The 26589-nt window shown below is 47.4% G+C and overlaps 1 protein-coding gene across 4 annotated transcripts in view; it reads left to right on the top strand.

Annotated features, from left to right (window-relative positions):
• The window catches only part of LOC122940139 (alpha-2-macroglobulin-like), a 196390-nt gene that overhangs the window by 59731 nt on the left and 110070 nt on the right, over positions 1-26589 (top strand). For 3 of the 4 annotated variants that reach the window (XM_044296528.1, XM_044296526.1, XM_044296529.1), the window contains exons 14-17: positions 2143-2288; positions 13484-13633; positions 13778-13891; positions 17189-17291. In XM_044296528.1, coding sequence (XP_044152463.1) covers positions 2143-2288; positions 13484-13633; positions 13778-13891; positions 17189-17291 — 513 coding nt within the window. The remainder of the gene's footprint in view (positions 1-2142; positions 2289-13483; positions 13634-13777; positions 13892-17188; positions 17292-26589) is intronic. The other variant, XM_044296527.1, reaches the window with a different exon arrangement.

The raw sequence follows: 26589 nt of genomic DNA, 5'->3' as shown, positions 1-26589 counted from the left end.
CCTCAGTTGAGACCTGATGTCTGAGGGGTACTTCAGGCATGTTGCAGGAGTCATCCTCCTGGTCTTTTACCATCTGCCAGTGAGGGCCACCCTTGTGGTCATAAATGTTATACATGATGTTTAGTTGATGTTGTTTTCTCTTTCATGTTTAATGCACCTGTGGATCTGGGTTCCTGCGTGTTGATGTGTGTGTGTGTGCTGTGTCCATTTATGTTTGGGTGTGGACATCAGCTTGTTGAGCACGGGATCCAGTCAGTGGCCCAGATTCAAGAAGCACTTGCGCGGGAACAAGTGTGATTTGCGCCGCGCAAGTACTGATTTGCTCCTATGCAAATTTGCGGCTGATTCTGTAAACCAGTTAAGCCTGAAATGCGGCCATTTTCCCGCGCACGCAGCCTAGCTGTTCCTGCGCAATTTTCGTGCAATTTTGCGCGGGGTGTAAGTTGCGCCTTCATGGAATTCCCTCAGCGAATATGCAAATTAGGTACTGCCGATGATTCAGAAACATGCGCGTGTGATGCGCATCTTGCGCTGGAAGCGTGCAAGCTTTTTTCCCTGGGCAAACTTGCTCCTGTTAAAAGCAGGGGCAAGTTAGCAAAAGATGGCCAAATGTCTCATATCATTTAATTTATTCTGGATGTCATCCCAGGTACGCACTTCATTACCCAGGGCATTGATGTCCAGGGCAATGGCTTCATATATAGCCCTCCTTTGGGCAATGGTGGTGTTTGCCCGCTGGGCACCATATAGGACTTCCTTATGCTGCTGGAGTGCAGCAATCAGGATGTCCATCTCTGCAGCCACAAAGTTGGCCTTCCTTATTTTGGTCCCTTTGGGAGGTGCCATGTCTTGCAAAAGGGCTGAATTTCCTTGCTCAGGGGGGGGTAGGAAAAAGCAGGATGAAATTCAGCAAAGAACCTGCGCAAGTCTGCTCCTATTTATTTGCTCAGTGCAAGCAGCTGAGCAGGATTTGCCCTGAAATTATGCTAGCAAACCTCTGCTGAGCCGAAAATTCCTCATTTACATAGGGGCACACCCACTTTGACTTGCACGGCCTTGCGCCCTCAGCTTTGCCTTAAACAGGAGCAAATTAAATGAACAAACGATTCCTGAATCAGGTGGCAATTTGGCAAAATTGCTCCAGCGCAGAGAAATTCAGCTGAGCGGCTCAGGTGTAAGTAATGGGCAAATCTACCTGAATCTGGGCCAGTGTGTTTGTGGCAGGTAGGTGTGGAAGTGCTTTTCAGCCTCCTGCCAAATCCATAGGCTGTTCATGTTTCTATCCCCTTGCAGCTTGGCCAGTTTAGACTCCTGTTTCTCTGCGTCCAGGAGGAACAGGTTGTCTACCCAGCTCCTAGTCCAGGGCCACCCTGAGGGCTAGTAGGAATATTAGGTTCCGGAGTATGAACCCTCCTACCATCAGGGTCGGCTCATACGGCTAGGAGACAGGGTCAGAATTAGGGATTGATAGGAGGTGACCTGCTCCCTGATTCCTGTCCTGGCCTTGCAGCGACCAACATCTTCCGTCATCGCACGGCTGAGGGTTTTCCCCATCCTCAGCCGTGACACCGCCCCTCTGTCTTCTGTTTATGATTAGCCAAAGTCAGAAAAGTCATAGCAATGGTCTTTTAAGAGACCAGTGGAAGGGTCAGGAGACATTAATGAAAACTGTTATTATAAGGTAATTACAGATCTTTTGACAATAATGGACAGACTAACTCAGGTATACATGCCTAGCTCTAATAAACTAGCAAATAAAAAAAAAATATGACAGTTATCTTTTAAAATGATAGCTGGAGCCTGTGGCCTGACCTGCTTGAGGCTAGCATTTCCTCCATACATTTTACCTAATTAAAAAGATAGAGTAGTGCCACCATAACAGAGATAAAAACGGAAAAAAACTTACATTCTTCGGGATTAACAGATATCCTAGAGAAGGTACTAGTTCATATAAATCTGCCATCCTTTGAGGTGACACAACAAGGTAATTGCTTCCTCCAGACTGTCAATTGGGCATCACAGCTCTAGAGCAATTCTATAGACTATTTAAAGTCTTGTACTAACATTATTCATACTTTATTTTTTTGGTTATTTTAAATTACCTTCAGGCCAGACTTCATTGTTCATTTCTGATTTGTCCAGATGAACGTGGTGACGTGGTACTCAAGCTTCCTCTGACTACAGATATGGCACCAACCTTTAGCATTCTTGGTTACATTTTGTTTCCTAATCAAGAAGCTGTAGCAGATTCTGTTCAATTCAACATGGAGAAATGTTTCAGGAATAAAGTGAGTGCAATGATATACCCTGAAAATAAATAACGTGTAAGATGGTGGGACTGGCTGAGGATGATGTAGGAAATGGGTCAGACTTGAAAACAGTAATGTTTTATTCATCGCTGCACCACAAGTTAACCTTTCATTTCTTTAATAACATAGAGAACAACAGTATAAAATAACTGATCTGAAATACATTTATAACACAAGTCACCATTAAGTATGCTCATGGTCCTTAGGTTCCCGGCTCCCTTAAAAGTAGTGATGAGCGAATCGAAGTTGACGAAGTGGAATTTGATCAGAATTTCAGGGAAAATTTGATTCGCACCGAATCCGAATTTACTCACGCTTCATGGTAACGAATACATTTTTTTCCTAAAATGGCTGCTGCACGTGTTAGGACATTGAGCAAAGAACTCTGGGAATGAGGGATCACCCACAATGCCATGCATGCAGCCAATCAGCAGCCAGCCAGCCCTGTGATGTCACAGCCCTATAAATACCCTCAGCCATCTTGGATTCTGCCATTTTCCAGTGTACTTATCGCAGGGAGAGACGTCAGCAGGCGCTAGGGACAGCGCTCGGAAAGACTTGAAAACTTTTATTTAGCTGAATAGAAGTTCAGGGAAAGAGCATTAGAAGTATAGGGAAAGGATAGGGAGGAATTATTCCACAGAATTGAAGCAGAACAGGGTTCAATGGGAGAGTGTACAGCCTGCATAATAGGAATAATCCTATTCAGGGCCGTCTTTAATATTGATTGAACCCTGGGCAAAAATTGACTTGGGCCCCCTGGATCCCGCCTTCCCACACCTTACCAGGCAATCACGCCCTCCACCAAAACACACACACACAAAAATCCACACATCTGGTAGAGTACAGTGAATGACTATAAATACTTTCAGTTCTGAAGACTCCAGTGGCTCAGGAGTCAGGATCAGTGCTCTGGGCAGCTGGGCTCAGGCTGGAAGTGGGCACCGCTCTGCAGGAAGGAGACCAGGGCTCGGCTCACCCTAGTGTTACAGTGCACCCACACCTAGTAAGCAACCACAGTATGCAGTATATCACCCTATAGTATACAGCACCACACAGTATGCAGTATAGCACCCCACACTATACAGTACCCCACAGTATATAGTAGAGCAGTATAGCAGCCCACAGTATACAGCACCCCACAGTATACAACACCTCACAGTATACAGTAGAGCAGAATAGCACCTCACTGTATACAGCACCCCAAACTATACACGATACAGCACCCCACACTATACAGTACAGCAGTATAGCACTCCATAATATACAGCACCCACAGTATACAGTATACAGCCCCCCACAGTATACAGTACAGCAGTATAGCACTCCACAATATACAGCACCCACAGTATACAGTCCCCCACAGTATACAGTACAGCAGTATAGCACTCCACAATATACAGCACCCACAGTATACAGCCCCCACAGTATACAGTACAGCAGTATAGCACTCCACAATATACAGCACCCACAGTATACAGTACAGCAGTATAGCACTCCACAATATACAGCACCCACAGTATACAGGCCCCCACAGTATACAGCCCCACACAGTATACAGGCCCCCACACTATACAGCACCCCACTATACAGTAGTTTACAGTATATTAGCATAACAGCCCCTGTCACCTTTTTCTGATGTAATATTCACTAAAAAAGCTCCACAGTTAAGGCAAACTTCTACAGCAACACTCCTGGTAGAAAGGACCTTGATGACCTCATAGCAATGTGACCAGTAATATTGCTAGGGTTACTGGTCACATGGTGATGATGTCATATAAGGTCCTAGAGAATCACATCTCTCACAGTGCGCTGCCTGGAGTGACGGCAGGCATGGCAGCACCCCCTGTGTAGCTGACAGCCTGACACCCGGGGCAGTGGCTAAGCAGGGCTCAAGAGGCAGCTGCCTTGGGCCCCCCAGGAGCAACTGGGCCCGGGGCAGCTGCCCCTTTTGCCCCTTGTTAAAGACGGCCCTGATCCTATTACACCTTGCTGCACTGACTGCGGATCCAAATTGCCATTATACTGCTGCTTTCAGGTTTGCAATAGATGATACCTCTGTAATGCCAGCAAACCATTCTCTGTGCTGTTGCAGTTATATGTTCTAAAGCCTTTTTTGTCATGTATTAGTGGCAAAAACCGTTCAGCGGTGCAGTTATATGTTCTAAAGCTTTTTTAGCATGTATTAGTGAGAAAAAAAGGGCTTATTAGCTGTGGTGAAGTAAGAAAATTACAGCCTTTTTTGGGGTGTATTATTGGCAAAAAAAGTTTGCCGTTCAGCGGTGCAGTTATATGTTCTAAAGCCTTTTTGGCATGTATTAGTGGCAAACAAAAGGGCTTCTTAGCCATTGTGTGGTGAAGGGACAAAATTACAGCCTTTTTGGCGTGTATTAGTGGCAAAACAAAATTTTGGGGCCGTTTAGCAGTGCAGTTATATGTTCTAAAGCCTTTTTTGGTGTGTATAAGTGGTAAAAAAAAAGTCTTATTGGCCGTTGTATGGTGAAGTGAGAAAATGAAAAAAGTATTATTTGCCATTCAGCGATGCAGTTTTATGTTCTAAAAAAAAACAGGCCTATTAGCCGTTGTGTGGTGAAGTGAGAAAATTACAGCCCTTTTTGGCGTGTGTTAGTAGCAAAAAAAAATATTATTTGCCATTCAGTGGTGCAGTTATATATTCTAAAGCCTTTTTCGGCGTGTATTAGAGGCAAAAAAGTATTATTTGCTGTTGTGTGGTGAAGTGACAAAATTACAGCCTTTTTTGGGGTGTATTAATTTCCTTTTTATTTACTTATTTGATCTAACAGTATGTCAGAGAGAGAAGTGACAGGCTCTGTACAGGGGAGGGGCACATACCTAAATGTTTCTGGCGCAGGCACAGTTTGCAGCAGAGTAAGGGGGCGTGGCAGCAGGGGTCACTTCGATAGGCCTGAGCTCCCAATGTCATTTAGCGGTCGTGTCTTGACCAGCAACGCAGCGGTTCTTGAATGGTTGACTCGGTCATCCACTTTGTCCCAAGTGAAATCAGACTCCCCCAGCCAAGAGTCAGTGGGTTTGTCAGATACAGCCCTTAGTTGGCATTGTCCGGGAGCAGGCCCAGTGCCCTAACCTGTCTTCAACCAGCCTCTGTCCTTTGCTGTTCCCTCAGCCAGGGAAGTATTATATGCTGTGGGCTCAGCTCCACTATACAGCGAGGACAAGCTACTAGAAGACAATCAGCAGCTACTGCCCAGCCAAGATCTGGAGGAGACATTCGTCGCTTCCTCCGGTAGGCGGGCAAGTAGTGATGAGGAGAGTGGCGTGGGAGCTGGTGTTGCGAGCAGTCAGGCTGCTGGCTCAGAGACCGTTGAGGAGGACATCAGTGACGTGCAGACAGTACTCGATGATGTAGCCAAATGCAATTGGGAGCCAAGTGATGAAGGGGCTTCATCGTCATCGGGAGAAGAGGGTGGCAGATTGCGTGTGAGGCAGCGACAGAGCCAGCAAGTCGGTAGCGTGGCCGGGAGTCAGAAGCTTCGCAGGAGCCTACCTGCCCAAAAAGTAGTGTTGCAGCGGCAGTAGAAGTCAGTCAGTGTGGAGTTTTGGGGATAAAATCACCTACTCAGTGGTGTGGCAGTTTTTTGTTAAGCCGCCGGAGGAGGTGTACATGGCCATTTACCGAATCTGTGGGCAGAAGGTGAAGTAGGGACAGGGTGCAAATGTTCATACCACGGCCCTGCGTCAACGTTTGCAGCATCCCCAATGTGGTGGTCCAGCCTGCCGCAGCAACCGCTGCATCACCCAGTGGCACGCACCCGATTTCAGGCAGTAAAGGCTCCACCACCTCAGCCGAAGGGAGCTGTCTGTCCTTTCCATCATCTTCCAGTCCTGATGCTCCTGCTCCTTGCCCTCCTACTCCTCGTCAGTCATTCCATCAGCAATCGATCCACGAAGCGATTGCCAAGAGACAACAGTATGCGCGCACTTATCCAACGGCGCAGAAGCTGAACGTGCTCCTGGCTAAGTTGCTGGTGCTGCAGTCCCTCCCTTTCAAAGTGGTGGACTCTGCACCTTTCAGAGAACTTATGGCTTGTGCCGAGCCGAGCTCGAGAGTCCTAAGCTGTCATTACTTTGACAAACAGTACCAGCCCTGCACAAATATTTAGAACAGAAGGTGGGCCAGTTGTTGATCCTGTCGGTGTCTGCCAAAGTGCACAGCAGCGCCAACGTGTGGAGCTGTAACTACGGTCAAGGACAATATATGACCTTTATGGCCCACTGGGTGAATGTGGTTCCTGCCCAGCCAAACCAGCAATTTGGCCAGGTGACACCACTTCTGCCTCCACGTTCTCACGCCGTTGGTCCTGCGTCAATGTCCACCATTGCCACCTCATCGACCACCATGTTCTCAGCCTCCACTGCAGGGACAATTGACAGTGATCCTCCAGCATACCACATGTGAATGGCATGGCGGTGTCACGCTGTTCTACACCTCGTTTACCTGGGCGAATGGAGTAACACAGGGGAGGAACTGCTCCGTGTCCTTCATCAAGAAATCGAATCCTGGCTTTCTCTGCGACAAATCAAAATCGGAACCATGGTGACCGACAACGAGAAGAACATAGTTTCGGCGCCGTGTCAAGGAGAGCTAAGCCATGCGCCCTGCATGGCGCACGTGTTCAATCTGGTTGTCAAGCAGTTGCTGAAGTCTTCCACCCATCTGCAAGACATCCTAAAAATGTCCAGGAACTTTGCATGCGCTTCAGACACTCGTACACCGGCAAGCACACCCTTCTTGAGCTGCAGCGCAAGAATGGTGTCCCCCAACATAGGCTGATATGCAACGTTTCCACCCATTGGAATTCCACCCTCCATATGTTGGACCGACTGTACGAACAGAGAAAGGCCATAAACGATTTCTTGTTGATCCAAGCGGACAGGAGTACTCACCTGTGTAACTTCGATGTCAGCCAGTGGCAGCTCATGCGTGACACCTGCCATTTGCTCAGGCTCTTTTAGGATGCCACGTTATTTGTCAGTCGCCAGGACTACAAGATGAACGTCATTCCACTGCTTTATATCCTGGAACAGATGCTGGTAAACCTGGCTGGTCAGGGCACTGGAGACGTGGCGCCTACATCTCATAGCCACATGAGACCTGTGGGGGCTGAACTGGAGGAGGACGAGGACATTGGAGCACAAGCAATGTGTAGCAAAATAGGTGGTTTTTCTGCACAGGTGACAGTAGAGGAGGAGCAGGAGCAGCCAGAGGAGCGAGAGGAATATGAGAAAAACAAGGCAGATGACCCAGGAACACCGTGGCAGTATGCAGTGGAGATAGAGGCAGGGAGTCCCTCCGAGTCACTTGCGAAAATGGCCCGCTGCATGCTCACTTGCTTGGGTAGTGACAGCCAAATTGTCACCTTTCGGCAGCGGAATGACTTCTGGCTCTCCACCTTGTTGGACCCTCGCTACTTGTCCAAAATGGGGGCCTTTTTTACACCTGCTGAGAGGCAGGACAAACTAAACTACTATAGAGACATATCTGCGCCATCGTCCATCCTCTCACAGGTCTTACCGGGAAGGCCCTCTGCTCTCTCGTTCCACTGCCATGGCTGCTGTGGCGGGTTGTGGGCCATAGAGCAGTACCAGCTCCATCAGCAGCAGCTTGAGTCTACAGTCGATGATGAGCAGCTTTCTTAACCCGCCTAGTGAAGAAACTACTCACCAGCAGCAGCAGCTAAACCTGTAGCAGAACCTGAACCAGCAGGTGGTGGCATACTTGGACAGCACCTTGCCACTCCACATTAAAGATCCACTGGACTACTGGGTAGCCAAACTGGATTTGTGGTCACAACTGGCCGAGTTTGCCCTAGAAAATCTGTCCTGCCCAGCCAGTAGTGTGGCATCAGAGCGGGTGTTTAGTGCGGCAGGGGCCATAGTTACCCCAAGGAGAACTTGCCTGTCCACCCACAATGCAGAGAGACTGACCTTTCTGAAGATGAATCAGGCGTGGATCAGCCAGGATTTCCACCCACCAATGCCTGATGCATCAGATTAGATCATCCATACTACCTCACCCAAACTTTGACAAAAGAGACTGGTTTCTTCTGGCTGCCTGCCTCACCTACTCTTCTGATGCTGCCAGCTGCCGGATGCCACACATCTGATGCCAAGTGCTCTTTATTACACCCACCATCGTCAGCGGGTACTGTTAGTTCCACCCACCTCCCCACTCTGTCACCGGGTCACTCTGTGGTCTCACCACTCAGGTCTCCTCATGCTGCTGCTTCTGCCACCGACACACTCTGTCATTGTGCCACTCAGTGGCCTCCTCATGATGCTGCTGCCACATCCACACTGTCACCTTGCAAGTCTGTGGCCTCCTCATGCTGCTGCTGCCACCTCCACACTCTGTCATTGTGCCACTCTGTGGTCTCCTTATGCTGCTGCCACATCCACACTCTGTCATTGTGCCACTCAGCGGCCTCCTCATGCTGCTGCTGCTGCTTCCACCTCCACACTATGTCACCTTGCCAGTCTGTGGCCTCCACATGCTGCTGCTAACTCAACACTATGTCACTGGGACACTCTGTATCCTCCTCATGCTGCTGATGCCACCTCCACACTATGTCACCTTGCCAAGTCTGTGGCCTCCTAATGCTGCTGCTGTCACTTCCACACTATGTCACCTTGCCACTCTGTAGTCTGCTCATGCTGCTGCTAAATCAACACTATGTCGCTGGGCCACTCTGTAGCATCCTCATGCTGTTGCTAACGCAACACTATGTCACTGGGCCACTCTTTAGCCTCCTCATGCTGCTGCTGCTGCCACCTCCACGCTATGTGACCTTGCCACTCTGTGGTCTGCTCATGCTGCTGCTACCTCAACACTATGTCATTGGGCCACTCTGTGGACTTCTCAAGCTGTTCTCCCACCCCCCCTACTCCATGACTGGGCTACTATTTTGCCTTTTAGGCCTGGTTGACATCATCATTTATTTTTCCCTTCTTCTGATCTGTCAGAAGGAAGGAAAAATTAGATGCACAATGGATCCTGTCTGTGTAGCAGCTGTAAGTCCGGTATGGTCCCATCAGAATTGGCTTATGATTTGGTAGCCAAAAGCAGGAGTGGGTACAAAACACAGAAGACATGCAAATATTCCATTCACGTGTCATCTCTGTTTTGGTTCCACTCCTGTTTTTTTTTGGCTTTAGCAATACTGATGGATTACTGACCAAATGCTGACCGAGTGAAGGCGGATGCTCAACAAACAAGATCCGTTTTTTGGGGGATATTGTTCTGACGAATTAGAGGAAGGGCAAAATAATCAGTGACGTCAACACAAACTTACTGCTGACACCCGCTCCACTCTGTCAGGGGGGCTCTAGTTGTATAAGCATTTAATAGAACAGGTTCTGTAGACATCTATGTGGAATCAGCTGATGACGGTGTAAAAGGAGTGCGCTCTTTCACACTACAGTAGGATCTTGGGCCTCAGCGCGGTTCTTTATATCTGGCGCTAACGACCTGTAAGGATGAATTCACACTTGAGTCATTTGGTCAGTTTTGGCCCCGTGACTGCCCAAATAAGTGAAGTGTGCAGTGATTCTAAGAGCGACACCTGTCATGTTCGTGTCATACTGACTCACGGTATTGTTTCACTACCACAGCAGACTCCCTATGCGTGTTACTGCAAGGCACAGTGTTCTACACCACTATACAGGCTCTCTGCAGCCAGGAAATAGCTGTTTTTAATGCGATTCGCCGCAAATAAATTCAGATCGAAACAAATATTTTCCGAAAATTCGCTCAACTGGCCGAATCGTATTTTTGAGAAATTCACTCATCTCTACTTAAAAGTCTCTATAGTTCATCACAGACTAATTGCTCAAATATAACAGCACAGTCTCTGATGTCTTAGTTAATCAAAGCATTGGCATACCAGGTGCCGTCTGCTTTTTGCTGAACTCCTCTGCAGACATATGTCAATTGATTTGCTGCTTCTCACAATGACTTGCCACTCTCAGCAGTTTCTGACTCTCTGATACCTTTTATTTACCTAACTGAACTTGGGATGATGCAACCCCCATGCAATCTCCAGTGCTCTGGAGTACACTATGTACCTTCTGGTTTTCTTCTGTGCTCTGCACCACACTCTCCTCTGCTCTCTGCACACACAGCCTTAAATCAGACTACCCACTTCTTATGTAGTGCCCTCTAGCACGGGTTACATCTTCTTCCACTAGATTTACAGTTGCTATCTAGGCAAAGTTGGAGTATATTGCATAGTGATTAAATCTTGGGGGCAATCTCCTGAAATTAGGCCTCTGTGATGGTCACACCTGCGATTGGTCTTCCAAAGGGACTGGTTTTTTTTATTCTTTCGTCCACAGGTGAGAGGCGCTGCTCTGTGCTATCACTTTGAACTCTGACAAATGGGGATTAGGCTGTTGCACCATTTTACAAGGTGTAGACTCTCTACCTGACTTACAGTTTAGTTCTGTGTGACCACTGTCAATTTCGAGTTAACAGTAAAAGTGCCCAGGCCTTCCGACCTCAATAAAAAGGTCACTGTTACTAAGGGACACAATACTAGCATGGAAGATACTGAGGAAACACTTTCATCTATCATATCAGATTTCCAAACATTTACCATTGATGCCTAACCCTGGTTTTGAGCCGGGTAGTAATGACAAACTCTTTCAGAAATGGATACAAAAATGGGTAACAAAATTGGGGGATGTGTTTAAAGAAGGAGAAAATCGCTGGGCCACGCTGCGAGAACTGGAGGAAAGATGGGGATTGAGGGGATCTAACTACCTACCGTTTCTGCAAGTTAAAGGGAACCTGTCACTGGGATTTTGTGTATAGAGCTGAGGACATGGGCTGCTAGATGGCCGCTAGCACATCCGCAATACCCAGTCCCCATAGCTCTGTGTGTTTTATTGTGTAAAAAAACAATTTTATAGATATGCTAATTAACCTGCGATGAGTCCTGTCCCTGACTCATCTCACATACAGGACACATCTCAGGTTAATTTGCATATGTATCAAATCAGGTTTTTTTTACACAATAAAAGCACACAGAGCTATGGGGACTGGATATTGCGGATGTGCTAGCGGCCATCTAGCAACCCATGTCCTCAGCTCTATACCCAAAATCCTGGTGACAGGTTCCCTTTAAGAACTACTGTAGAAATCTTTCTAGGGATCTCTCTCAGGAGTGGAAACAAAATGAGTTTGATTCTCTCCTCAGTATTAAGATTAGACCCACAATAAATTTACTTTATCAATTGTTACGGGACAAATGAAGATCAAAGGATCGCAAGAAAATGTTCAATAAATGCTCCTGCTCCGTACAGTATTGGAACAAAGTTTTATGCAAATCGACTTCAGATATTTTATCCGAAGTCGATTCACTCATCCCTAATTAATACAGGGAGTGCAGAATTATTAGGCAAGTTGTATTTTTGAGGATTAATTTTATTATTGAACAACAACCATGTTCTCAATGAACCCAAAAAACTCATTAATATCAAAGATGAATATTTTTGGAAGTAGTTTTTAGTTTGTTTTTAGTTTTAGCTATTTTAGGGGGATATCTGTGTGTGCAGGTGACTATTACTGTACATAATTATTAGGCAACTTAACAAAAAACAAATATATACCCATTTCAATTATTTATTTTTACCAGTGAAACCAATATAACATCTCAACATTCACAAATATACATTTCTGACATTCAAATACAAAACAAAAACAAATCAGTGACCAATATAGCCACCTTTCTTTGCAAGGACACTCAAAAGCCTGCCATCCATGGATTCTGTCAGTGTTTTGATCTGTTCACCATCAACATTGCGTGCAGCAGCAACCACAGCCTCCCAGACACTGTTCAGAGAGGTGTACTGTTTTCCCTCCTTGTAAATCTCACATTTGATGATGGACCACAGGTTCTCAATGGGGTTCAGATCAGGTGAACAAGGAGGCTATGTCATTAGATTTTCTTCTTTTATACCCTTTCTTGCCAGCCACGTTGTGGAGTACTTGGACGCGTGTGATGGAGCATTGTCCTGCATGAAAATCATGTTTTTCTTACCTTGCAGACTTCTTCCTGTACCACTGCTTGAAGAAGGTGTCTTCCAGAAACTGGCAGTAGGACTGGGAGTTGAGCTTGACTCCATCCTCAACCCAAAAAGGCCCCACAAGCTCATCTTTGATGATATCAGCCCAAACCAGTACTCCACCTCCACCTTGCTGGCGTCTGAGTCGGACTGGAGCTCTCTGCCCTTTACCAATCCAGCCATCTGGCCCATCAAGACTCACTCTCATTTCATCAGTCCATAAAACCTTAGAAAAATCAGTCTTGAGATATTTCTTGGCCCAGTCTTGACTTTTTAGCTTGTGTGTCTTGTTCAGTGGTGGTCGTCTTTCAGCCTTTCTTACCTTGGCCATGTCTCTGAGTATTGCACACCTTGTGCTTTTGGGCACTCCAGTGATGTTGCAGCTCTGAAATATGGCCAAACTGGTGGCAAGTGGCATCTTGGCAGCTGCACGCTTGACTTTTCTCAGTTCATGGGCAGTTATTTTGCGCCTTGGTTTTTCCACACGCTTCTTGCGACCCTGTTGACTATTTTGAATGAAACGCTTGATTGTTCGATGATCACGCTTCAGAAGCTTTGCAATTTTAAGAGTGCTGCATCCCTCTGCAAGATATCTCACTATTTTTGACTTTTCTGAGCCTGTCAAGTCCTTCTTTTGACCCATTTTGTCAAAGGAAAGGAAGTTGCCTAATAATTATGCACACCTGATATAGGGTGTTGATGTCATTAGACCACACCCCTTCTCATTACAGAGATGCACATCACCTAATATGCTTAATTGGTAGTAGGCTTTCGAGCCTATACAGCTTGGAGTAAGACAACATGCATAAAGAGGATGATGTGGTCAAAATACTCATTTGCCTAATAATTCTGCACGTAGTGTATGTATAGTTGGCTTTAGTCCACCTTTGGCAGCTATAACTAATGTCCTGATGATGGGGCTGTTCGGTGGGAGAAAGTGATGTAACGGAGTAGGCTGTGGGGATTTCCTATGGGTCTCAGATCTTAGTATTCATATGGTGAGGTTAGTTGTTTGAGTACATTGTATCTTTGCAGTCCTGCTATGCTGTATAATTTCTCTCTATTGACAGGTATCAGTCAAATTCCTCCCGGGTGAAGTTCTTCCAAAATCAGATGTGTCTCTCCAGGTTGAGGCTGCTCCTGGATCTCTCTGTGGCCTGCGAGTGGTGGATAAGAGTGTGGTACTGATGAAACCAGACAATGAGTTAACCGCTACTAAAGTAATTAATTTGCACAGTCTTTTTTTATTCTGTTAACAGATGTAAGCACGTGAGGTCAACCACATTACCTGCACAAATAAGTGAAGTTGGTCCCAGCATCCTGCTCGCTCTGCTAATCACATTCTCCACATTTCATTTCCCAAGGTTTTTGATCTTTTCCCAATTTCCAGTTCACATACATATAACAGACAAGTTGTGGATGAAACGGAATGTAAATCAAGATATTGGAACGAAGGTGATGTGTGCGCCTATTTTGAGGTACATTTATTGACTTTATATATATTTTATGTCTTTTATTCAAGTATATAGGGAATAGTGATGAGCGGCAGTAGTCATATTCGAATTCGCGATAGTTCACAAATATTTAGTAGAATATTCGCAAATTTGAATATTCGTTATATTCTACGATTTTTTTACTCGAAAAATCGACAAGGTAACGATCGCGTAGTATGCAAATGTAATGCGAATCTTTATTGCGAATTTTTGAATTGCCGAGCAAAAACATGATTCCTCCCTGCTTCTTGCTTGTGGGCCAATGAGTCATAGGCTCATAGCACTATTTTGAATATATTAGTTTTTCGAATATTCGTAATATTCTAAAACAAGAATATATAGCAATATAGCGAATATTCAAAAAAAATAAGAATATTGAGCAATTTAGCTAATATAGTGCTATAATCTTTTTTTCAATAGTTGACATTTTTTTCCAATCTGAACTTCAGATGAGAAAAAAATTACAACTATTAGACAAAGAAGATTATATCACTATATTAGCTAAATTGCTCTACATTTGTTATATTTCGAATCTTCGCTATATTGCTATATATTCTTGTTTTAGAATATTACAAATATTCAAAAAAACTAATATATTCAATATAGTGCTATATATTAGTTTTTTAGAATATTCATCATTTTTCCCATTTAAAGTCATGATTCCTCACTGCTTCTTGCTTGTGGGCCAATAAGTCATTGGCCCACAAGCAAGAAACAGGGAGGAATTATGTTTTTACTCGGCAATTGAAAAATTTGCGATAAAAATTAGCATTACAAAACTTCGCAATACAAAAATTGGCAATAAAAAAATATCAAATATTCGAAATTACGAATATATATCACTATATTCTAAATATTCGTGTATTTTCGAATTACCTATATTCGCGATAAAAATTTGAAATTTTAATATTCGTGATCAACACTAATAGGGAATTACTTGACATTACTTCAACCCACAGTTCTAATGTGCATGGCAAACCTAAAGGGTCTTTATCACTTTGCTGGCTTCATTCATTTTTCCATCATATTATACACTAGTTTCCAGGGATTATAGCCACCCAGTAATCCAGCAGAGGTGGCTGCGCTTGCACACTACAGGAAAATGTGCCTGTCTAAATGCACACCTGCAGTCCCAGCCTCCAGGCAGGCTGGGGCCTCATTCTATAGTGTGCAAGTGTAGTACCCCAGACCTGGGGGTACAACAAATTGTAAATACTTATGTATTGTATGTTATGTATTTTTTTATGTATGGCCATTATTACCAGTAAGTAATGATTGGCAAAGTTTGACAGGAACAGGGCTAACCACACTGCTCCTCCCTTCTTGGAGACAAAGAACACGTCAGGGCTCCTGCTACTGATTCTCTAGAGATAGAGACCTTATCCTAACCCTCAAGTAAATCCTTGAGAAGAGATACGGCATGTAAGCACAGTAGGCAGGAACACACAGACAGTGTACCCTAACTGTAACCCAGCCCGCTTTCCCTGCCTACATGCAGTGCAAGCCCTAGACGGCAAGTCCACAACTGGTCGACATTCCCTACTCTTCTAGGTGCAGGACTTACACACACACACAGAATAAACTACACAAAGCAAAAGTCATAACCAGACAGGAAACACAGTACTAAATCACGAGACAGAGAGTAATCAAAGGCAAGCCGAGATCAATTCAATTACCAATCCAAACACACACAGAACAGAACCAGGAGCACAGCTAGGGAGTAAGAACCTATGCACTGGCAATACTATCTGGCCAGGAAGGCGTTTAAATAGAACATTGAGTTCCAGGATCATAATCTGATAGCTCAATACTCCATTAGTCAGAACACAGCACACAGGAATAGAACACCTGAGTAATCAACCCACTGCTAGTTTCCACCAGCACACACCAGCTGTGGGGAGAAACAGAGCATTGCATCCTGTTGCTAAGGATGCTGTCATGTCACCATGGGGCGTGGCTTCATAGCGCTTCTTTCCTGGTGCAGTCGTGCTGAAGCTGGAGATCTCGCTGCTCGGGCCCAGACAGCTAACTTTGTAGCACAGTGAACAGCTAAATCCAGCTTTTGAAGACACTGCTGTGAGGTGAGGGACTATGGCTAAGACACCCATCACCCAGATCTTTACTAAGCCAGTAGAACCTAAGTGCTAAATTGCAGACATCCAACCTGCCTCCATAATCCTTACTGGTACCAGAGAAGACTGCAGTCAAATTCTGGTGCTATTAAATGTATTTGAAGTTGTACATTGTATTGTATTCTGGCCTCATCCGTTCAATACTATATTTCCACTGCACCGATCCCCAGAGTGCAGTGGCCTGAGGGAGTACATCATGACACAATACTTCATCAGGACCACTACCAGTCCTATTCTCCACTCCGGCTCCTCCAGGGCTCAGCACCATTGGCATATAACATAGCAGGTCTCAGTGCCCTCCATAACAGGGCAGACAACAGTGCTTCATCAGAAGTTCCCTCTAGTGGCTTAAAGAGGTTGTCTGAGATTTGATATTGATGACCTATCCTCAGAATAGGTCATCAAGATCTGCAGGGGTCTGACACCCAGCTCCCCCACCAATCAGCAGTTGGAAGAGGCCGTGCACTCTGATGACGTTATGTTCATGGCTCACGTGGCCTAGGAGCAGCTTTGTCCGATTCATGTGAATAGGGCTGCCAAGCACACCCACTATGCAATGGACATAGACGGTGCTGTACTTGGTACACTGAGAAGAGGCTGCGGCGCTCACAGTAGCACTGCAACTACCTCAAACACCTGATGGGCAGGGGAGCCAGATGTCTGACCATCGCCAATCTGATAATTGTCAATAATCTATCCTTATCTTTTAAAACCCCTTTAAATGGATAGTCCGCCCCACCACCCAAAAAAATGGGGATGGTTGGTCATAGCATCTCTGCCCCTGCCACTTATGGTCGCTGCCTGCCTGGGAAAGTTATGTGCCAAGTATGCATATGTCACCCCTAGGGTCACTGATTGGCTGGCAAGGGGTCAGCCGGGGTCTCAGCATCTCACACTTCCAGCCAGTTGGGAACAGAGACGCATTGCAGAAAGTGATACAACCAGAGCAAGTGAATGAGTTTCTTTTTTCACATACCCTGTCCGGCCATCCCCATTAATTTTTTTTCAGGGCCCAAACAATCTCTGTAAGTGACTTTAAGGTTACCTAGGACTGCTCATCTAGCAGGTTTCATATAACATATGCATGAATAGACCGTATTGTATTTTTGATATGAAAAAAGGCAAATCATTTTTTCTTTTCTTCTTACAGAACTTGAGCCTAAAAATCATGACAAGTGCAAGAATAGGTGAATCTCCTAAAAAAGGAAATGGATTCATACAACAGCCCCCTCCTGAGGGTACACCAGTACATTGTAAATTCCCTTTCTATATGTTATGTTCCCAGAACAGAGCACGGTGCCTATATAACAGAGCCAGCTACAATGCTCTCGTAACCGAGCAACTGTTGGAAAATGTGCTGGACAGGTGCTGTCCTGGCCACCTTGTATCTATGCTGTAGCGGTGGCCGTGGTTGTCCACTGTAGGAAAGGACACTGGTCTCTCAGGTGCAGGAGTGAGCATAGGTGCTTTTTCCTATAGTGTACAAGCACCACCACCACTGCTGGATCGCAAGGTGGTCATAACCCCAGGATACGAGCAGTGTATAATCTGATGGAAGAATGAATCAAGTCAGCAAAGGAGGTAATATGAACAATCACAATACATTAGGGTACTTTCACACTTGCGTTGTTTGATTCCGGCAGGCAGTTCCGTTGCCTGAACTGCCTGCCTGATCAGGCAAACTGTATGCAAACGCATGTCATTTTTTCTGACTGATCAGGCATTTTTCAGACTGATGAGGATCCTGATCAGTCTTAAAAATGCCTGATCTGTCAGAAAAATGCATTGCAATACCGGATCCTTTTTCCTGTGTCATCAGGCAAAACGGATCCGGTATTTATTTTTTTCTACATTTTTAAAGGTCTGCGCATGCCGGATCCGACTACTAAGGCTATTTTCACACTTGCGTCAGTGTGATCTAGCGGGCAGTTCCGTTGTCGGAACTGCCCGCCGGATCCGCCGATCTGCCGCTGACTGAAAGCATTTGTGAGACGGATCCGGATGCGGATCCGTCTCACAAATGCATTGCAAGGACAGATCCATCTCTCCGCTTGTCATGCGGACAGACAGATCCGTCTTGTATCTTTTTTTTACATTTTTACCGGTCTGCGTATGCGCAGGCCGGAAGGATGGATCCGGAATTCCGGTATTTTGAATACCGGATCTGGCACTAATACATTCCTATGGGAAAAATTCAGACATGTCTTCAGTTTTTTGGCCCGGAGATAAAACCGTAGCATGCTACGGTTTTATCTTTTGCCTGATCAGTCAAAACGACTGAACTAAAGACATCCTGATGCATCCTGAACGGATTACTCTCCATTCAGAACGCATGGGGATATGCCTGATCAGTTCTTTTCCGGTATAGAGGCCCTGTGACGGAACTCTATGCCAGAAAAGAAACGCTAGTCTGAAAGTACCCTAATGCATTCCTATGGAAAAAAATTGCCGGATCAGGCATTCAGGCAAGTGTTTAGTTTTTTGGCCGGAGATAAAACCGCCCTGAAAAGTCAAAAAGACTGAACTGAAGACATCCTGATGCATCCTGAACGGAATACTCTCCACTCAGAATGCATTAGGATAAAACTGATCAGTTCTTGTCCGGTATAGAGCCGCTAGGACGGAACTCAATACCAGAAAGATTAGATATCTACAGGGGACAGTGGGGGAGATTTATCAAAACCGGTGTATAGGAAAATGGGAAAAAAAAACTTTTATTGTTTATTTTTATATGTAAAATTGGTAAAGAGGAGTAATTTAATTTTTTTTTATTTTTGTGCTTTTTCATATTTTTTTACTTACATATTTTATTTTTTTACTGTACTTCTTAGTCTCCTTAAAGGTCTGGAGATGCAAGCCTCTGATCATACCAAAGACTGCAAAAGTATTTTCAGGGACAGAGGGAGCCCTGCTCTCTGTCTAAATGCTCAGATGCTGTGTATTTTACGCTGGGTTCACACCTGAGCGTTTTACAGCGCGTTCAAACGCGCTGTAAAACGCTCAACACATGAAAACCAATTCTTCCCTATGGCCCTGGATCACACTTGAGCGTTTTACAACGCCCTACGCTCAAAAAAGTTCTTGAGCTTCTTTGGGGCGTTTTGTCGCGCGTTCCCGTACATAGACTTTCGGGAACGCGCGACAATGGGCGTTCGCTTGTCTCTGTATGCGCGATTGTAAACGCCGGTACAATCGCGCATACAGAGCGCTCCATCGCGAACGCTCAGGTGTGAACCCAGGGTAAGGGATTAAATGATGGGATTTGGAGTCATCTCCAATCCAACTCATTGCATCTGGGTGCCAGCTGTATTACACAGCTGGCACCTTCTGCATATGCTGTGGAGAGAGCTTATGAGGCCACTTAATGTATACGTAGCATGCACATGATGGGAAGATTGTATTATTCTCTAATTGAGGTCGGATCTAGAGATGAGCAAATTTTTCAAAAAATGTAAGCGCAACATACCACTCGGCATTTCCTACACCTTTCTTAGACACAACAGAAAACGGATTCGTCCCCCATTGACTTTCAGTGGAGTTCATGACGGATCCGTCATTGCTATGTTAAAGATAATACAACCGGATCCGTTCATAACTGATGCAGACGGTTGTATTATCAGAACGGAAGCGTTTTTGCTGCTCCATGACGGATCCAGCAAAAACGCTGGTGTGAAAGTAGCCTAATGCTGCTCTGTGAGTATAAATTGTGTGGGTGCTCCAGTATCAGAATGGAGAAAAAGGTTATATCTCAATACCTGTTGGTTTTTCACTTATTGGCAGCTCACTATGCACTGAAACAAAGCTTTGGTATCATTACCTCTATATTATAAATAGATTTATTAGTTAAGATTAGTTAATGCTTTCTCATGTGTATGGGTAAAATAAATGCACATACAATTGACTCATAAAATTATCACTGACAATCTCCTCTCTTTCATGTATGTGGATGTATATACTGTACGATATACAAAATAATGCACAAAAAAATATAAGAATTACCATATATGATTTCACTAATCACAGGGCCCTTTCAATCTAAAAATAAAAAATAAAAAGATAAAAAATTACGTCGGCGAAGAGGAGGGAATAAATTAGTAGTGGGGCGGTGCTGGGCTCCGAAGTAATGGGAGCGGCTGGGCTCCAACTGCTGGAGGGACGTCCCCTTGGGCTCCTTATTGAGGTACTTTGCATATGTATGACAGCGGAGCGAGGCGCAGACGTAGCGCAGTGGAAATTGACTGGAAGGGGGAAGTGTCCAGGCAGGTTAGGGTTAATATGGATTAGGAAAGGGGGAGTGTTTCTGGGAAGGGTCTGTGGGGGTGGCAGGGAGTTCGCGCGCAGTATATGAGGCTAGGGTTAGGGGCGGGAACGGCACCAGTGTCCGTTGCGCTCAGGCGAGTTGGATGTTATGGCGTCTCTGGATGATTTAATGGCGGCGGTGCGGGCAGCGGCCGAACAGCATGGTTCGGCTTGGCTGGTGAGGAGTTTGCAGGCCGCAGCGGGGGCTCCTAGCGTGCCTCCGGTTGCGGCAGGGGGAAGGTTGAGGGCTAGGAGGTCGGTGCCGCCTGCGCGTCTGAGCCCGGAGGCGACCCCTCGGGCCCGGCGGCGTTTGAGGAGCCCTTCAGGGGACCCTCCGCTGCGATCGGCTGGGGTGGCGAATGTTCCTGCCAGCCGGCGCAGTGGGAGGACTTCGGCGCAGCATGGTGCGCTTGCTGTGGAGGCGAGGGTTAGTGCCCAGCGGGTGTCCCGGTCCCGGCGGGGGGGGGTGCGCGGGTATTGTTGACGGGTATGTGGACGTTATTGTCGCGGTGGAAGACCGGGGCGGGGTCGTCTCCGGCCGCCGTTTGGGCTGCTGCGCCGGCGGTTGGGGAGGGTGTGCGTTTCAGTGGGGCGGGAGTTGGTGACACCCCTGTCGTGGGGGCGGGGTCTGCGGTGGTTGAGGCTGCCGGGAGTGGAGGCAGTAAGGGGGCTGCCGTGGACGAGGTTCGGTTGGCGGATGCTGCGAAAGGGGAGGTATATGTGTGCTTCGAGGGGCCGTTGGGGGCCCATTTGAAGAGTGATGTCAGGGAGAGGATTTGGAAGGACGAGTATGTCGAGATATTCTCGTTACTTCCTTTGGACAAATTTAACTTGGATAGGGGAAAGCCGGATGAGAGTAAAAAGGAGGAGGAGGAGAAGCGGAGGTACAGGTTGATTCCGCGTACGTTTTTTAATTGGCTGCAGGCTTTTGCTATTTTTGCCAGTGTGGTGGGGGAAAAGGCGCCTGAGCACTGTTCGGCCCTTTTTTGCTATATGGATGCCATTGGGGAAGCGTATCGGACTTATGGTGGGGTGGCGTGGCTCAGGTACGATGAGCAGTTTTGCCAGAGGAAGGCGGTTAGGCCTAGTATTCGTTGGGATCATAAGGACATTGGTCTGTGGATGCGGTTGACGGCGGCGCCAAAAGGGGTTAGCCAGCCCTTTCGCGGGGCGGCCGGGGGTCCCTCGGCGTCCGAAGCGGCTGGGGGAAGCAAAAGGGGATGTTGCTGGCAGTTCAATGAGGGACACTGCAGGTATCTGTCGGAGTGCCGTTTCAAACATGAGTGCTCCGGTTGTGGGGGCGCCCATTGTTTTGCGCGGTGTTTCAAGCGCGGTAGAGGGAGGGGATTGGAGGTTACGCAGAAGAGGGGTGACCCCGGTGAGGGTGGACGTGATGGAGCCGTTTCTAGAGAGCTATCCAAATAGGGAGGCGGCGGCAGTGTTGTTGGCCGGTTTTCGGGACGGTTTTCGGATTCCGTGCACAGCGGTGGGTTCGGTGGTTGCGGCGCGTAATTTAGCTTCCGCGTTGCAGCGTCCTGAGGTTGTGTCTGATAAGATTGCAAAGGAGGTGGCTGCCGGTAGGGTGGTGGGCCCCTTTGTGGACTGTCCTTTGCCGGATTTGTGGGTTTCGCCTTTAGGCGTAGTCCCTAAGAAGGAACCTAACAAATTTCGACTTATTCACAACTTGTCTTACCCGGCTGGGGGTTCCGTGAATGACGGAATTGATGAGGTTTTGTGCTCCGTGTCGTATACGTCGTTTGACGAGGCGATTAGGTGGGTGCGGCGTTGTCACTACCAGAGCTTTGAGACGTTCTCACAGCTCTGTGTCTCCACCCCTGTGATGATGTCACTTAGAGTTTGGAGGTGTTCTCACTGTTCTGTTTCTCCGCCCCTGTGAGGAGGTCTTTACTCCCAGCTGTCTCTCCTGATTTCCCTGCCTTTAAATCACCCCTCCTCCTATTGCAGGGCGTGGATTATATTTCTCTTTTCAGTTGTAGCTCTGCCTTGAGTATCTTCACTTCTTTAGCTACTAGTTCTCTGGACCTGTGTTCTGCTGCTGCAAGCACTCTGGATATTGCCAGCGGCCCTTGGATCCGTCTTCTCTGCGGCTGCAGCTCCATCAGCTAAGTGTGCAGACTTTGTTGTGTACCTGGTGATTTCCTGACTGGATCTGAGGTGGCCACGGTTCCCTCCATATTCTGAGCAGGGCACTGGTGGCCGTGCCCCTTCCACTATTGTAGGGGTTACAGGGCTCATCAGTCTAAGGTACGCGGGCATGCCTCGTTCCACCATTTGGATCCGGGCATGTGCTTTAGCAGCATAGGGAGAGTGTTGAGGGTCTGACAGGGGTCACCCTTTCTCTTCCCTAGTTTGGGGTCCGGTCAGTAGCTCTTCTTACTGTGTATGCTCTGGTTACCCTTAAACAGCCGTGACAGGCGTTTTGGGCAAGGGACATTGTTGGCTAAGACTGATATTGAGGCGGCGTTTCGCCTGTTGCCGATTCATCCAGATAGTTTTCGTTTGCTTGGTTTTAAGTGGGAGGGGCGGTTTTTTGTGGATTGTTGCTTACCCAAGGGGTGTGCGATTTCGTGTTCGTTGTTTGAAATGTTTAGTTCTTTTTTGGAGTGGGTAGTGCGGCGAGAGGCGGGATGGAGTTCAGTGTTGCATTACCTGGACGATTTTTTGTTTTTGGGCCCGGCGGGGTCAAGGGTGTGCTCAGTGTTGTTGCATACCATGGAGCGGGTGGCGGAGAGATTTGGGGTTCCGTTAGCGAGGGAGAAGACGGAGGGTCCATCTACAACTGTGAAGTTTTTGGGGATCGTGATTGATAGTGTGGCTATGGAGTGTAGGCTGCCCGAGGATAAGGTGGTTGATTTATGTAGTGAGGTTGGTTTTTTGCGTAAGGCGAGGAAGGTGCGGCTCCGGCGGGTGCAGTCGGTTTTGGGCAAATTGAACTTTGCTTGTAGGATTTTGCCCATGGGGCGGGTTTTTTGTAGGCGTTTGTCCAGGGCCACGGCGGGTGTGAAGGCTCCCTTTCATTTTGTGCGGTTGGGGGGTGAGGTGTGTGCAGATTTGGAAGTGTGGGAGCGTTTTTTGAGGGACTTTAATGGTCGTTCTGTTTGGATGGAGGCGCCCGTTTCGAATGTTGATTTGGAATTGTTCACGGACGCGTCGGGGTCATGTGGTTATGGTGCCTTTTGTCAGGGGCAGTGGAGTGCGGGGGCTTGGCCGGAGGAATGGAGGGTTGCTGGCTTGCTTGGGAACCTGGCTTTGTTGGAGTTGTTCCCTATAGTTTTGGCCACTGAGTTGTGGGGAGAGTTGTTGAGGAACAAGCGGGTGCGTTTTTGTTGTGACAATTTGGGGATGGTGCAGGCGGTGAATAGTCAGTCGGCCAGTTCCCCACCAGTGGTGCGGTTGCTTCGGCACCTGGTTCTGACCGGTTTGAGGTTGAATGCGTGTTTCGTGGCGGTGCATGTTCCTGGTGTTGATAATTGCATAGCTGACGCTCTTTCTCGTTTCCAGTGGGATCGTTTTCGCAGTCTGGTTCCGGGCGCGGAAGTGACGGGTCTGCCGTGTCCTCAGTGGCTCTGGAGCGTGGCCTTGGGGTCTCGTTAGACCTGATTCAGCGGTCCGTGAGTAGCAGTACGTGGTCGGCTTATTCTTCCGTGTGGTCTCAGTGGGAACGTTTGATAGAGCAGGTGGGGGGGTGCGAGGGGGTTGATGATTTTCATTCGTTGCTGATTTATTTTGTGGGTGTGTCGTTTAGTGCGGGTTTGTAGTTTTCGGCGGCGACAAAGCGGGTGGCGGCGGTGGCTTTTTGGTTGAAGTTGCGGGGTATGGCGGATGTTTCCAGGAGTTTTTTGGTGCGGCAGGCTTTGAAGGGGTATCGTCGTAGTGGGGTTCGGAAGGATGGCCGTCGTCCGGTTTCTTTTCAGGTGTTGCAGTCGTTGTGGGACCGGGCGGAGGCGGTGTGTAAGTCCTGGTATGAGGTGTGTTTGTTTCGGGCGGCGTTTTCTTTGGCTTTCTTTGGGGCTTTTCGGGTCTCTGAACTGGTGGCTGGCAGTCGAGTGAGTGGCGGTGGTTTGCTGCGGGAGGATGTGAGGGTTGGTGAGGCTGGATTGCGGTGTAGGTTGCGTAGGTCCAAGACGGACCAGGTGGGTAAAGGGGTGTGCGTTTGGTTGCGGCCTCTGCCGGGGTCAGTGTTGTGCCCTGTGCGGTGTTTGGAGATTTTTCTGGCGGTCCGGCCGGACGGGCCGGCTTCGTTGCTGGTTCATGTGGACGGTTTGGCTTTGTCTCGTTATCAATTTATTGCGGTTTTCCGACAATGTTTGACAGCGGCGGGTTATGAGGCGAGTGGGTTTGCGTCTCATTCGTTTCGTATTGGGGCGGCGACTGAAGCCGCTAGATGGGGTTTGGGGGACGAGGCCATTAGGAGGATTGGCAGGTGGGAGTCCGCTTGCTTTCGTTCCTATATTCGTCCTCATATGTTATAAGGTCGGTGGGTGGGGGTGTGTTGATTGTAATTTGTTATTGTAGGTTTGGGTGCTAATTTCTTTTGTTTGTTTTCAGGTTCGCCTTCTTGTTTGGCCTGGATTTTGGGCCATTCTTATGTGTATTGGGGAGCGTTGAGAGCGGACGTGCGGAGGAACGGGCGGCAGTTGGGGTTCCGGCCGGAGGACTTGCAGGTCCGGTGGATTGGCGTGCGGGGTATGCTGTGGGGGCGTGTGTTGCCGGTGTTCCATGAGTATGCTTCCCTGGATAGGTGCCCTGACATTGTGGTTCTGCATGTGGGCGGGAACGATTTGGGCGTTCGCCGCTCGAGGGATGTCATACGTGATGTGAAGTTGGATTTGCTGGGTTTGGCTGAGGAGTTCCCGGATTTGCTGGTCGTGTGGTCTGATGTGGTGGCAAGGAGATCGTGGCGTTTTGCGAGGTCCGTGGATCGCATTAACAAGGCGCGTGCGAAGGTGAACAAGGAGGTGGGGCGCTTTGTGCGGCGGCAGGGCGGTTTGGTGGTGCGTCACCGGGAATTGGAGGTTGCGTCACCTCAATTCCTCAGGGCTGATGGGGTTCATCTTAATGAGATTGGGATGGATTTGTGGGCGCTGGGGCTTCAGGAGGGTTTGGAGTCAGTGTTCAGGGTTTGGCGGGACGTCCATAGGTGAGGTGTCTCCTATGTGCGTCGATGGCAGGTTAACGGGGGGTCCTGGAAGGCAATTCTACGTTTTATTAGGTGCATGACACGTTGGAGCGTGCATCTTATGTGGTTTGGTAAGCTGAAAGCTGGGGGGCTCCTGTTGGGCTAAAAGGCCTACAGGGGTAGAGGAAGATATGGATTCTGGAGGATTCGGTGCCCTTGGGTCGGAGAGTGCGGCCGAGGGTAAAAGGATAAGATGTGAGGAGTGAAGATAGCAGCTTGCTTGGGTTGCCTTCTAGGATCCTTCCGCAAAGGGATTGTTGGGACATTGTACTGTTGATGTTTGCATATATGTATATCTCATGTTTGCATTATAATAATGTTGGATAAAATATTGTTATCTAATAAACGGCTGCTATGGCCTTTCCACCAAGAATTCAGGTTTTGCGTGCTTACTGGGGGTAGGGGGGAGTGGTTGGTGGGAAGGGCTGGAAATGATCTTATCTCCTTAAGTCATTAAAAATACGATTTTATAGACAAAATAAAAGACACAGGGCAGTAATACTAGTATATTTTAATGTAAATTGTGGAGACTGATGCGGTGATGTTATTAGCTCAGTAAGTAAAATCCAGGTGACAGTGTCTCTTTATAGAGAGGGGATTGTCAGTGGTAGTTTAGTTTTTATGTGTCAATAGCACTGTATGTATATATGTACATTTATTTCACCCATAGATGCTAATAAATCTATTTACCATAAAACAGTAATAATTAGTGATGAGCGAGCACGCTCGGCCGAATACCGGTTCGGCTCGAGCATCGCTATGCTTGGCACATGGCGGTACTCGGCCGGCTACCACATGTGCTCGAGCGCCATGCTTGAGTCTCCTCCCCGCACGTTATGCGGCTGCTAAGCAGCCAATAAACCTGCAGGTAAGTACTGCCATCACTGTAATGCCAGTAGCCATGTTAGCTGCTGGCATTACAGTGATTAGCTGGCCGCAACGTGTCATTGGGTGCTATATAGCACCCGATGACACGTGCTCGGATCAGTCATAGTCAGGCCGAGCAGAGGGTAGGAAGGGAAAGGCAGTGTAGGGAGCGAAATTCTCAGTTA

This window comes from Bufo gargarizans, chromosome 6 (genome assembly GCF_014858855.1).
Source record: "Bufo gargarizans isolate SCDJY-AF-19 chromosome 6, ASM1485885v1, whole genome shotgun sequence".
Lineage (NCBI taxonomy): Eukaryota > Metazoa > Chordata > Amphibia > Anura > Bufonidae > Bufo > Bufo gargarizans.
Note: the sequence above shows the minus strand (reverse complement) of the source record. Positions and strands in the feature narration are given on the sequence as shown.